At 48.8% G+C, this 13,803-nt stretch overlaps 1 protein-coding gene across 1 annotated transcript in view; it reads left to right on the top strand.

Moving 5' to 3' along the window:
- The first annotated feature begins 7,361 nt into the window (after window positions 1-7,361).
- CSF2RB (colony stimulating factor 2 receptor subunit beta) overlaps window positions 7,362-13,803 on the top strand; it is a 14,257-nt gene continuing 7,815 nt past the window's right edge. Inside the window, exons 1-5 of the mRNA XM_007941626.1 lie at window positions 7,362-7,437; window positions 8,284-8,407; window positions 9,949-10,139; window positions 12,945-13,102; window positions 13,185-13,474. Of these exons, the coding sequence (XP_007939817.1) occupies window positions 7,362-7,437; window positions 8,284-8,407; window positions 9,949-10,139; window positions 12,945-13,102; window positions 13,185-13,474 (839 nt within the window). The remainder of the gene's footprint in view (window positions 7,438-8,283; window positions 8,408-9,948; window positions 10,140-12,944; window positions 13,103-13,184; window positions 13,475-13,803) is intronic.

The raw sequence follows: 13,803 nt of genomic DNA on the forward strand, positions 1-13,803 counted from the left end.
TACAGGAGCTCTGGTAGCATAGTGCCTAAGGCACTTGACTGCTCACCAGAAGGCTGGCGGTTCAAACCCACCAGCCACTGCTTGGAAGGAAGGTTGGGCAATCCTACTTCCACAGTGATACTGCCTCGGAAACCCAAGGAAGGGTCGCTATGAGTCGGGGCCGACTCGACGGCAAACAACAACAGCATTTACACTGGCAGCAAACTTGACACCACACTTCCTGTTTGCTTACCACTCAAGTTTCAGCTCATTAGTTTTTATTTTTCCTGTTGTTGTTGTTTTTAATTTAGTTTGGTTTTGGTTCTGTTTGGAAAGGAAAGGTGGCTTAGAGAATTTTATCATGCCCTGGAGTCCAGTAATGCATTTAAAAAAGAAAAAGTATGTTTATCCAAGATATAGATGCTATGTAGTGAAATGAACCCTCAGTCTGTAGACCATCACACTCCCTGAAGTAATAGTTCTTTCATTATCTTGTAGGTTTGAGGCTGGCCTGATTTTTTTGTTTTGTTTTTTCTTTTTACAAGTGGTATGAAGGGGCTGTGCTATAAACCCTTTCCTTGGAGTTTTTCGCAGTACTATCTTAGTCCCTCTGATTGTTTCTCCTCACATTTACTTAAATGTATGTTGTTGTTGTTATGTGCTGTCGAGTCGGCCCTGACTCATAGCGACCCCTCCTTGGGTTTCTGAGGCAGTATCACTACAGAAGTAAGATTGCCCAAACTTCCTTCCGAGCAGTGGCTGGTGGGTTTGAACCGCCAGCCTTCTGGTTAGCAGTCAAGTGCCTTAGGCACTATGCTACCAGAGCTCCTACTTAAATGTATAAGGATACTTAAATGTGTGGAAGGATTTTGCTGACTCACCTTCTTTCATGGTTCTGCTTCTGACTGTAGTGGAAAAGGAGCACCCTGTCAGCTTCTTCTAGTATTTTCCTTGATTTCCATATTGCACAGGCAGGGAATCCTAGGTCCTTTTGAGGCCCTGTCTGCTGAAGGTGACATCATGTTGTCCATCAAAGACCCACAGTTCAAAGCCGACAGATTCTGCAGAGGATAAAGGGCCACCATTTTCTGCATGTATTGACAAGCTGCAAAATCCCAGTAGACAGATCCACTCTATGCCATAAAGTGTCACCAAAAGTTGGATCTGAGCCCACTGCCACGCACCTGCTCCAGGGCTCCACCTACTTAGAGGGAGTTTTTGTCTTTCTCCAACACCCTTCTGGACTCCACAGCAGTCCAAGCCACGGGGGTTCTTGATGTGTTTCCTGGTAAGATTATTGTTCTCACTCAGAGCCCCAGCTCACCTTGAAAAATTTGCCGTGTGGCTATTCTGAGTCCCCAACACCTGTGGGTTCTCTAATTCCCCCCCTTCCTTCCCTCCTCCTCCACCCTTTTGGTATTTCTGACTCCTCTCCATCTCCTGTGGCTAGACAGGCTCATTTATTTTTCCCAATCATATAATCTTTCTTTCTTCACCTTCACTGAATCTAATACTTTATCTTCTCCTTAGTTGTTCATAACTCCAGTATCATTATTTTTATCTGCTTCACCCAGTTACTCAGAATCTCAGTTGGAAGAAGGACTAAACATGTAGGCTCTCTGTACGATGCCATCTTCCTTGCCCTCTGACCAGTTCTTTTTGGTACAGTGACTCTCTGTATTCTTTCCATCTTCTTTTGATGCTTCCTGCATCATTCTTCAATGTTGCAACTTGAGGCTTGATTTTTTTTTTCTTCAGTTCTTTTAGCTTGAGAAAAGCCTAGCGTGTTCTTCCCTTTTGGTTTTCTAACTCCAAGTCTGTGCATATTTCAATGTAATAATAGACTTTGAATTCTCAAGCCACTCTTTGAAATCTTCTGTTCATCTCTTTTATCTTGTCATTTCTTCCATTTTATTTAACCACTCTCCATTGAAGAGCAAGTTTCAGAGTCTCTTCTGACATCCATTTTGGTCTTTTCTTCCTTTCCTGTCTTTTTAATGATCTTTTGTCTTTTTCATATACAATGTTCTTGATGTCATCCCACACTTCTTCTGGGTTTTGGTCATTGATGTTTAGTGTGTCAAATCTATGTTTCAGGTGGTCTCTAAATTCAGGTGGGACATAGTAAAAGTCATATTTTGGCTCTTATGGACTTGTTTTCATTTTCTTCAACTTCAACTTGGACTTCCATATGAGCAATAGATGGCCTGTTCCGCAGTTAGCTCCTGGCCTTATTTTGGCTGAAGATACTGAGTTTCTCTATTGCCTCTTTCCACAGATATAGTTGTTCGGATTCCTGTGTATTCAATCTGTTGAGGTCCATGTGTATAGTCACCGTTTGTGTTGTTGAAAAAAGGTATTTGCAATGAATAAGCTTGCAAAATTCTATCATACGATCTCCAGCATAATTTCTATCACCAAGACCATATTTTCCAACCACTGATACTTCTTCTTTGTTTCCAACTTTTGCATTTCAATAACCAATAATCACCAACATTTTTGCAATACAGCATTACAATATTATTTATCTTGGTTACTGAGATTTAAATTTTGCACTCCATCTGAGTGCCTCATACACCTTGTCCTAATACCAACCCTGATGTTTTCATGGGGGTTACTTATTCATCCATCCATCCATCCACCCATTCATTCCATGCACAGTTACTGGAAGCCTTCTCTGTCCAGGGCATATGTTAGGCTCTAGAGAGAGAAATCCAGACATAGGCTCAGTCCTGAAGACAGTATTGGGAGAAGATAGCCATAAACATTGGGGACTGTAGGACAGTGTGGGGAGGTACAAGGCAACAGAGTATCCCAGAAGAATCAAAAGCATGCCTGCTAACCCTGGCTGTGAGCTCTCACTTGCTGGGGTCTGAGCTAAGCGCTTGCCACATGGCATCTAACTAACTCCCTCCAAAGTCCTTCCAGGTTTGCACATACATTTGTGTAAGCAACTGGTGAGGGGCTTGAGCTTGGGTAAGTTGTGTGTAGATCAATTGCACAAGGTCACACTCTACGAAATAGTGGAAGTAGGAGTCAAACCCAAGTCTGCCTGGCTCTGGACCCTCACCTGTTCCACTACTTATTGCTCTCTCTTTATGTACATGGGACAATCCAGGCAGGCTGCCTGAGGGAGGCCCAGTTTGAGCTGAAACTTCCAGGATGTGTAGGAATTTATAGGGAGGCAAAGCAGAGGGAAAGAACTTTTTTTTTTTTTTTTTTAACTTTTTATTGTAGTTTAGGTGAAAATTTACAGAACAAATTAGTTCTTCATTCAACAATTTATACATGTTTTGTTTCGCTCAACAGGAAAAGAAAATCATATGCTGTGCTAATAAGACATGCAAAACAGTGAGTGTCCTTCCCTCTATTCTAAGAAACTGGGTGATGCTTTTGAAGAGTTAGCCAGAGCTAGCATTGCTTCCTCATTCTGGTTCTCTGTTTCCTAACAACGTCAGCATAAATAGGAAGCACTCAGGCTCACTGTTGTTCAGAGACTCCAGCTAAGACGTACTACTCCTCCACAGAGGTATTGGCTGCATTGCAGGGGCTGGGGCGGCCCTGTGCGGGGAGCAGGGGATAGTTCAAGCCACCCTGGATGGAAAGGGACAGGGAAAGCCGGGAAGGACTTGTTGGGGACAGTTGTGCCCTGGGGACTTGAAAGGATTAGGATTTTGCTCTTAGGAGGAACTAAATCCAGGTGCCTCTGGCAGCCAGTGTGCAAGGAGACAGCGGGGGCGCTGCCCTCTGGCTTGGGTGGTGTGCAAGGGCTTTGGGACTGACCAGGGCTCACTGGGGTGGTCTGGCTGTCCTGGCAAAGAGGGTGTCTGGGATGGTGGCAAAAGCTTGGGCTTGGAGTGTCACCGGGGTGTGCCTTTTTCGTGATGATTTGAAATGCTATTAATACTTTCTAAATTCCTGCATGTGCTTGATTATATTCTCTTAATGGTTTCTGTTCTACCTGTATACAGCTGTATTCCTGGATCACATGGAGTAAATTGATTTTCTTGCTCTATTAGAGAGCAAGTCTCCCATATTTGATTTGTTTTAATTTTTGAATCAGCTTGTTAAGTTCTTTTGGAATCTTGATTAGATTGCATTAAATTCAGAACTTGTTTAGGGGATACTGGCCACTGGAGATAATGGCATTAGTGGGCAGCCTTCTCCTGTCTGTGCCTTTGATGAGGAGGCACTGATGATTCCATTTGTTTCTGACATTTGTCACAGATTTCTGGTAGACCCTGCAAAGCAAAGGTTTCCTCCAACTCTTCAATTGCCAAGAGGTTTATTTGTCTGTTTGTTTATTCAGGAATGAGTTATATATTATCAAATATTTGGGAGACATTTACCAAGCTAAACTAGTCATTTAAAAAAAAAAAATCTGTTAATGTTTCCCATTACTGGATTAGATTTCCTCTTAACTCTTCTTGCATTTCTGGAAAAATCCCTAATTGGTCATGATGCACTCTTCTTTTAAAAATCTTTGTCAGATTGCTCTATGAAATTGTTTTACCTAGAGTGGCTAAGACACTTGCCTGCTCACCAGAAGGCTGGCGGTTCAAACCCACCAGCCACTCCTTGGAAGGAAGGTTGGGCAATCCTACTTCTATAGTGATACTGCCTCGGAAACCCAAGGAGGGGTCGCTATAAGTCAGGGCTGACTTGACGGCACATAACAACAACAACAACAACAAGAGTGAATTTTGGGGAGCTCTGGTAACATAGTGCCTAAGGCACTTGACTGTTAACCAGGAGGCTGGCAGTTCAAACCTACCAGCCATTCCTCGGAAGGAAGGTTGAGCAATCTACTTCCGTAGTGATATTGCCACGGAAACCCAAGGAGGGGTCGCTATGAGTCGGGACCGACTCGACAGCACATAAAAACAACAACAGAGTGAATTTTTATTTTGCATTTCATATTTTCATCTTTTATCCCAACCGTTAGATTTCTTCACGAGCTTAGGGATTTTGTTGTACACTTTTATTTTGAGTGAGAAGGTGTTTGTTGCCTCTCCTTTCTCTTCCCTTCCTCTCCCTCCTTCTCTCTCTTGCTCTCTCTCATTCTTCTACCCCTGTGCTCACCCCTCACTCTTAATAATTTTCCACCCTTATATTTTTAATGTTTTTGTTGTTGTTATGTGCCATCAAGTCGGACCTGGCAGTATCACTACAGAAGTAGATTGCCCCATCTTCCTTCTGAGGAGTGGCTGGTGGGTTTGAACCACCAGCCTTCTGGTTAGCAGTCAATTGTCTTAGGCACTATGCTACCAGAGCTCCCATACATATATTTTTAATATACATATTGGTACATATATTTTCTTGCAAAACAAGACTAGATCCCTAACAAACTTCCAGTACTCCTCTGCTTTCCACCTCCATAACTTTCATACCCACTTCCATCAAGTCAATTCTAACTCATAGTGACCCCCAGTAGGTTTCTAAGACTGTAAATCTTTATGCAAGTAGATTGCCTCATCTTCCTTCTGTGGAGAAGCTGGTGGGTTTGAACTGCTGACCTTCTAAGCCAAATGTCTTACCCACTATGCCACCAGAGCTCCTTATAAGTTCCATAGTAACTTCTACATTATTATTTATTTATTTTTACTTTATGTAGTAACAATTATTCTTTACTTAACTGCAAGTCTTATTGGTTTCTCTGCTCAACAGTGATTCTAGCATTGTATCTGTCTTTCATGGATTATTTTACCCCCTGAAATACATTCTACTGTAATTTTAATTTTTTCAGAAAAGATATGAAAATTTTTTTTGTTTGTTGTTACTTTATTGAAATGTGTGGTTTTGTGGGGGTTTTTTTGCTTGAAATTTTTGTGTTTTGTAATTTTTTTTTTTCTTTTTTTCCCCCTTGGCCCTTGACCTTTAAAGGACACTTAGTTGTTATATGATTGTAAGTTTAAATGCATTTACTCTCAGTATTTTAAAGACATCATCACCTAGAGTTCAGGGTCATTCATGAGAAGTCCCACGCCAATCCAACCTTTCTTCAGTTGAAGGCAACGTGTTTGTTGTTGTTCTCCAGTTTTCTTCTGGAAGCTTCTAGAATTTTCTAGAAATTTCACCAGTGTATTACTAGGTATGGCACTTATAAAAATGAATCTTGCTCTTCATTTGGTGGGCTACTGTATCATTTCAAGGTCTGTGATGCTTTCTTCTATTATTGCTGATTGCCCGTGGAAAATCCCCAAACAACATGGAAGTTTATTTCTCCCTCACACAAAAGATGTCCCAAGGTGGGTGATCTTAGGCTACTGGAGTTGTTCCAGTGTCTTAGGGACCCTTCTCCTTCTGTCTCATAATCTTTGCATATGGCTTCCACCCTCAAGGAACCTTATGGTCCAAGATGGCTGCTGGCACTCCAACCATCATTCCAAATTGTAGGCTGGAAGAAGGAAGAAAGACAAAAGGGACCCCTTCTATTTAGCCTTTTTCGAAGGTATACCCAGTGCTTCCAATCACAGCATCCCATTTAGTTCCCTTGACAGCCATGTGAGATATGTGTGCCTACTTGTTGGATGCAGAAAGTGAGGTGCAAGGAGCATCGGTGATATAGCTTAGACCATCAGCGAGACAGGGGCAAAGGCTGTGTTAGAGCTCAGGGTGGTCGAGCCCAGATCATGCTTACCCGAACGAGTTTAGATAATCTTTCTGGATGACAAGAACCACAGTCATTAGTTCCACTCTACTTGGTACTTCCCAGGCCTAAGGAAGAGAAAATGAGAAAATCCCCAGCCCAGTGCAGAGAAAAGGGAACTGGATTTCTGAGGGTGGGGTGGGAGGGATGACCGTAAATGGAGGGGGTGGGGTGAGCACCAGAGTCTGAGTGTTTGAGGTTGTCTGTCTGTGTGTGATATTCCACATGCTGCCACACATCCAGTGACTCCCCAAAAGTGATGTGGGCCAGAGGCCTTGGGGAAATTAATAAAAGCCACGCTGCCTCTTGTCAATGCCGTGAGCAGGGCATTGCATGGATGACTGCCACATGACCTGAAGGGGACCTTCTGACTCAGAGGGCATAGAGCCCATGTTTCTCATGTTCACGCATGAGGAGACAGAGGCCCAAAGTGAAGGGACTCTCCCAGAGTACCAGGCTGAGGCAGCAGCCGGGCCTGCAACCCAGACTTCTGGGTCATATCCCTAGGGTCTCCCCCATCACCATGGAGTCCCTCGGGGGACAAGCGGGGAGGGCAGCTCCTGGCTGACAGCTCCTTCTTCAGGCCCCAGAGGAGACAGAGTCCTCAGAGGAGGGCCCACAAGAGCCAGTGACATGGGCCAAGCCTGGCCCCCAGTCAGAGAGGATCACAAGCTTCCCAGACAGTGAGGACTCACCTGCACAGGCCACCTGCTCATCCTAGCTGACCAGGGAGATGATGCCGATGCGGGGGCTGATCCCCATCATCCTGCTGGCTCTGTGCCGGGGGCCCAGCATGGCGGGAGCCCAAGGTGAGCACCATTGCTTCCTGCCTTCCCCTGCCCACTCCTCATACTGGGCCCTTTGGGGGAGGCCACCCCTCCACGGAATCCCCAGGAAGCTCCCAGAGGCACAGTGTTCCTGCCCTCCCTCCCAGCTGCCTGGCCCTCCGTCCTTCTCCCCTGTCCCTCCTCTCCCCACCTGCACACTCCTGCTGTCCTTCCTCTGGTCTCCTGGTGAAGCCTTCTCAGGTCCTATCCCTTCTCTGCCCTCAGGTCTCAGTGTGGCATTCTGGGCTCTGACCGCCAGGCGGGCCTCCAGGCTTCCCTCTGCCCCTCCTTCCACACCAGACACTCTGAGCAGTGCCCCACGTTTCCCACCCCTGCACCCTTGCTCCTGCCAGGCCCTTTGCCTGGATCCTCTTCCTGGCTTTGGCCCCAGCCACCTCCTCCTGGTGCTTGGAGGTCCTGCTGGGATGAGGCTCTGGCTCTTGGAGCAGAATGGATCCCCACCCAAAGAGCTCTCATGGCTGCCTGGAGGGGCCAGGGCTGGAGGCCCAGGGTTTGGGCTCTGTCAGGCTGCATCTGGGGGTGGGTTTGGGGCTCTCTCTGATGCATGTCCCCATCCTGTGACTGCTGCAGTGGCCCACAGCAAGGCTCAGGAAATGTGCTGTCCATCAACAGGAGTGATTAACAGCCAGGCTGCTCACCCCTAAACCTCCTTCTAAGTCCCCCGCCCACCTGTCTGGCATCTAGGAGCCTGGACAGGATCAGGGATACTCTTGCCCACCATGGGACACCCAGGGGAGTGGGGAGGGGAGGTGATGAGGGACACCAGGAGGGAGAGAGGGGTGATCTCTCCTGCCTCTTCCTGGTCAGAGGCCATCCCCCTGCAGAGCCTGCGTTGCTACAATGACTACACCAGCCGCATCGTGTGCAGGTGGGCGGATACCAAGGCTGCCCAGCGGCTCGTCAATGTGACCCTCTATCGCCAAGTGGACGAGTGAGTGACCCCAAGGGACACAGAGAGTAGAGAGAGGTCCAGGGTCAGCCTGGGGTGGGGGCTGCCCAGCAGATTGAGGGTGAGGAGACCCTGCCAGAGTTCTGGCTGTTACTTCTACCAGCCAGGTACAAGCCTGGCCCCTGACATCTGGGTTCTGGAAGGGCTGAATACATGACTGTTGTTATTGATGCTGGTGGTGATGGTGATAATCCCTGTCCATCACAGTTTAACAACATCACCCCACACAGCTTTGCTTAGTTCTTCCGGGCTGTGAGGCGAGCAGGGCAGGGATGAGATTCCCACTTTACAGATGTGGAAACCAAGGGCCCTGTCATGGCCTCACATGAGGGACTGGCTCTGCCTGCCTGGGGCCCTCCACTTTCTTCACCTGGAAGTCTGTCCCTTTCTCATACTCCCACATATGCCATCGAGGAAGGTCCCCACATCATTTGGGTTGTTGGTGAAAGTCCAAATCGGCCATAACAGAGATAATTAAAAAATCTAGAAAGCAGGGGAAGAACATCTCAGAAAAGCAGGGTGAGAATGCTTGCCTAACTCGAAGGATATAATCAATGCTACTGAATTGTACAAGTAAAACTGTCAGCTGGATTATGTTCTGCTATGTATTTATTCTCTCAACAACAATAAAATAAAATAAGTATTTAAAAAAAAAAAAAAAAGTCTAGCTAGAGTCTCCAGGGGAGCTCTGGTAGCATAGTGGCTAAAGCACTTGACTGCTAACCAGAAGGCTGGCGGTTCAAACCCACCAGTCACTCCTCGGAAGGAAGGTTGGGCAATCCTACTTCCGTAGTGATACTGCCTTGGAAACCCAAGGAGGGGTCGCTATGAGTCGGGGCCGACTCGACGGCACATAACAACAACAACAACAGAGTCTCCAGGAAGGGAGACCCTCCCCATGGAGGCTGTCCCCTAGAAGGCATCAGCTCTGCCCCTCCTCACTCCCCCTTCATGGTCACTTTCTCTCTCTTGCTCCCTGGAGGTCTCCAGCCCACCTCCTCCACCTTCCTCAGACCCCACACCCCCATCCCCACCCTCAGCCTAGGACAGACACCCTCAGAAGGAAAGCTCCCCCAAATCACATACTCTGCCTCCTACATACTGGCTGACTACTGCTATATTCCAGTCTGGGCCTGCCCCAGGGCCTTTGCACTTGCTGTTATCTCTTCCTGAACTTCCCTTTTCCAAGAATGTACATGGCTCCCTCCCTCATCTCCTTCAAGTCTAAATGTCTCACCTTTGTCACACGGCATCCCTCGTCCCAGACCTTCTGGCCTCCTCAAGCCCTTCCCTCACTTTGTCTATACATTGTTTTCTCCATCTGACATACTACATCTTTCATCCAGTTGTTTAACATGTGTCTCCTACCAGGAAGGCAGCTCCACAGGCAGTGACTGGCGCATGCTTTGCTCACAGGCTGGCCATTGCCCTTGGACAGGGTGGCACATGAGAACCTCTCTGTGAGTCTTTGTTGAACAGTGATTCTGATTCACGTTGAGCTAACGCATGTCCTCTCCTGGCAGCGCCTCTCCAAAGCCAGCATCCTGCGATCTCAGTGACGACATGCCTTGGTCAGACTGCCCTTCTCCACCCTGTGTGTACAGAAGATGTGTCATCCCCCACAAGTTCTTCATCATCGCTGACAATGACTACTTCTTCTTCAAACCAAAGAGGCCTCTGGCCACCCAGCTCACTGTTAATCTGACCCAACGTGGTGAGGGCCTGGGGTTCCCGGCCGGGCTTCATCCTCTGTCTGGACGGTGGTCACCAGGGGTGGTCTGGCTTCAGGAGATAGGTCAGAGCATCAGGATCTTCAAGGGGTGGAGACACTGGCTTGGGGTTGGATTTCGTTCACTTGAGGGAAGAGGAGAGGGTCTCCTCACCATGGAGGCTTTGAAGCAGTACAGCTTGAGGAGGTTCTCATCAAAGGAACCTCCTCCTGTCCCGGCTACTCCCACCACCTGCCAGGCCATTGACTCCCAGCCCTGAAGCCTTCCCTTAAGGAAGAGCCATCCTGCCTATAGAAACCTTACAGCTTCCAGACCTCACTCACCAACATGGCCTCCTGCAACTTCTGCAACAACCCATTTTATAGATGAGGCATCGAGGCCCAGAGAGGTGAAGTAACTTCCCCAAAGTCCCACCACTGGTAGATGAGACTTGTCGAGAGCTTCCTGCACATTAGAGATGGGGCTCAGCACCTTCCCACAAGTGTGAGCTGTCCCGGGGTCTCCCTGTGTGTCCTCAGCAGCCTGTGAAGTGATGGCTGGTCTTGGTTGAGTGTGGAGGACCATTGCTAACTACAGAGCCAGGCTGTATTTGACTTCTGTTAGGAAGGACTTCAACAGCACTTCACTCTCAGTCTTATTGGTTCCATGATATGTGTACTCAGAATGAACTCAAACTAAAGATGCAGGGTCATTTTTAAAAGTTAACAGTCAGGTGGCAACAACCATGCAGGTGGCTGCCCTTCAGGAAACATCGTTCAACGTTATCTAGTCCTCAAAATCATATCTGAAATTGTACACTATTTTGTGACCCCATTTTGTGGCTGAGAGAGTGAAGAAACTTACCACGACTATTCAGCTGCTAGCGTCTGATGTTAGCATCCTGGGTCCCAGACACTGGGCTACTAGTTGCCCCTTGCAAGGGAGCAGTCTCTGGCTTTTGCTTCCTGCCTCTTTTTGCCCCAGCATCACAAAGCTGTTGCCTGGAAGAGTGGGTGAGTTAGGCCATCGTGAATTCATTTCAAACAATATTTCCAACATGTGTTTGATGGCTGAGAACGTCTCTTCCCAAGTGGAGCTCAGAGTGCACCAACAAGAGACAGGGAATCAGGAGAGTCAGTGAGGGTGATAACACTTCCTGGAGGCAGAAGTGTGCCCCATGCAGAGGGGCCGAGGGCAAGGAGCCCCCGGGGTATCAGGACAGGGCTTCTAGAGGAAAGAACTTTGCAGTGAGATCTGAAGGGAAGCAGGAGCAGGGAGGGGCTGGCTGTTTGGGTAGAGGAAACAAAGGCTGGAGATGGGGAAGGCGTGGCTGCTGGGCAAACCACTGGTCACTGTGACCTGTGGAGCATCACCTAGAGGGTTGCCGCGTGGTGGGAGAAGAGAGGATGCAGGTGGGCAGGCACAGGAATCTGAAGAGACTTCTGTGCCCTGCAAAGGAGTTTAGAATTCACTCTCAAGCCAAGGACAGTCGTTGAAGGGGTGTGATGTGTTCAGATGCCATTGGGAATGCAGGGTGGATAGGAAAGGCCACCAGATGAGGGAGAGGCTCCAGCCTTCCAGGGAGCTAAGATGCTTGTCCCAGGGAGAATTTCAAACCCATTGCCATTGAGTTAATTCCCACTCATGCTCTCCCCATATGTAACAAGGTGGAACTTCTCCATGGGCAGGTTTTGGTTGTCACCTTTACGGATACAGATCTCCAGGCCTTTTTGACACACACTGCATCTCTGGCTGGGTTTGAACTGCCAACCTTTGGGTCAAGTGCAAAGCACTTTCACCTCCCAGGAATCTGAAGTGGAGGGTTCAATTCCAGCTCATGGTGACCCCATGTGTTACAGTGTAGAATCACTCCACAGGGTTTTCCTGGCTGTAATCTTTACAGATGCACATTGCCAGGTCTTTCTACCACAGCTCACTGAGAGGGTTTGAATCACCAACCTTTAGGCTAATAGACAAAAGCAAATCTTTTGCATCACCCAAGAGACCTAGGGTAAACTCACCACCATTGAGTCAACTCTGACTCAGTAAACCTGTAGGACAGAGTAGGACTGCCCCGTAAGCTTTCCAAGGCTGTAATCTTTATAGAAACGGACTACCACATCTTTCTCCCATCGAGCAGCTAGCAGCACCTTTTGGTTCGCAGCCAACTGCTTAACCACTGTGCCACCAGAGCTCCTGGACCTAGGGCCATATTTGCCAATCATAGTAAGAAAATAAAGACAGTTCACTGATGACTTTGTTCCCCTTTAAGTACGTACATAGCTTAGGAGAACAGTGAACAAGCCAGTCAGCATCCCTGCCCATGGAGCTTGTGGCTTGGGCACAGGGACAGCTTAGGGACTGGATGGGGGAGCATGGCCTTTGCCTCCAGGACATGCGCTGAGTCAGGAGTGAGTTCTGCTCTAGCCCACAGAGTTTTGCAATGAACCAGGGAGGCTCTGAGGTACAGGGAAGGGGAGAGGTTTGTACCTGATCTTCTCTGGGGTTCCCACATATGAAGACCTTGGGCATATCACTTCCTCTATCAGGTTCTTCATTTCTGAAATAAGTATTGTGGGGAAGGAGGAGCCTCAGAATGGATGGAGGCTCGATTTAGCTTACTCGTGGGCACTCTCACTGAGCTTACATCACGTATGAAGAGCGTCTGCACAGCTTCATTCATGCTCACACTCGATCCTATAACGCTGGGCCAGGTGCCCTGGCCTGTCCACCCAAGGGGCCATGAAGGCTCTTTCCTGCCCTGCACTGGTCCCCACCCCTGACTTGTCCTTTACTTTTTCACCTTCTAGTCCAGCCCCCTGCGCCCAAGGACCTACAGGTCAGTGATGTTGGGGACCATTTCCTGCTGACCTGGAGGGTGCACCTTGAGGCCCCCCAGAGCCTCTGGCTGTCCAAGTTGCACGTGGAGTTTGAGCTGGTCTACCGGCGGCTTCAGGACTCCTGGGAGGTAGGGAGCCACGGCCACCTCTGCCCTGAGCCCAGAGGGTCCCAGCCCAGCCCAGCCTCCTCCAGCGCCCTTCTCCCCACAGGAGGCTGCCACCCTCTACTCCAACTCCTCCCAGGCTGTCCTGGAGCCAGAGGACCTCATACCCAGCAGCGCCTATGTAGCCCGAGTGCGAACCCGGCTGGCACAGGGCACAGGGCTCTCGGGGCGGCCCAGTGAGTGGAGCCCAGAGGTCCACTGGGACTCCCGGCCAGGTAACCAGCCCGAGTCTGGGGCTGGCCTGTTTGCGGGGAGGGTGGGACTTCACGAGCCCCTGGGACAGGAGGGCTCTGGAGCCCACACTGGTGGGACCCAGGAATCCCGTGTGTCATCCGTGTGCAGGGGCTTCTCTAGCCAAGCCCATCTGTGCTGAGCTCGGCACAGGCAGGGCTGTGTCTCAGGCGCCCGTCCTCTGCACACACCCCAGCTAGGCAATGATAACAGCCTTGCACGCCTAGCAGCTGTGTTTCAATGTGGCTGCTCTGTGCAGGGCACACCAGCAGGACTGTGCTTGGTCTCTAGAGCACCAACACACAGACACACTTCCCATTTCACACGGGAGGGTTCTCAGGCTCAAAGATTCCACCTTGCCTCCTGTGGTCACATGGCTGCCAGGGGTCAGCCGAACTTTGAACCCTGACCTCTGGGCCCTAAGCTCCCACTCT

This window comes from Orycteropus afer, unplaced genomic scaffold (assembly GCF_000298275.1).
Source record: "Orycteropus afer afer isolate SDZICR_OR568_19922 unplaced genomic scaffold, OryAfe1.0 scaffold00083, whole genome shotgun sequence".
NCBI classification, from domain to species: domain Eukaryota; kingdom Metazoa; phylum Chordata; class Mammalia; order Tubulidentata; family Orycteropodidae; genus Orycteropus; species Orycteropus afer.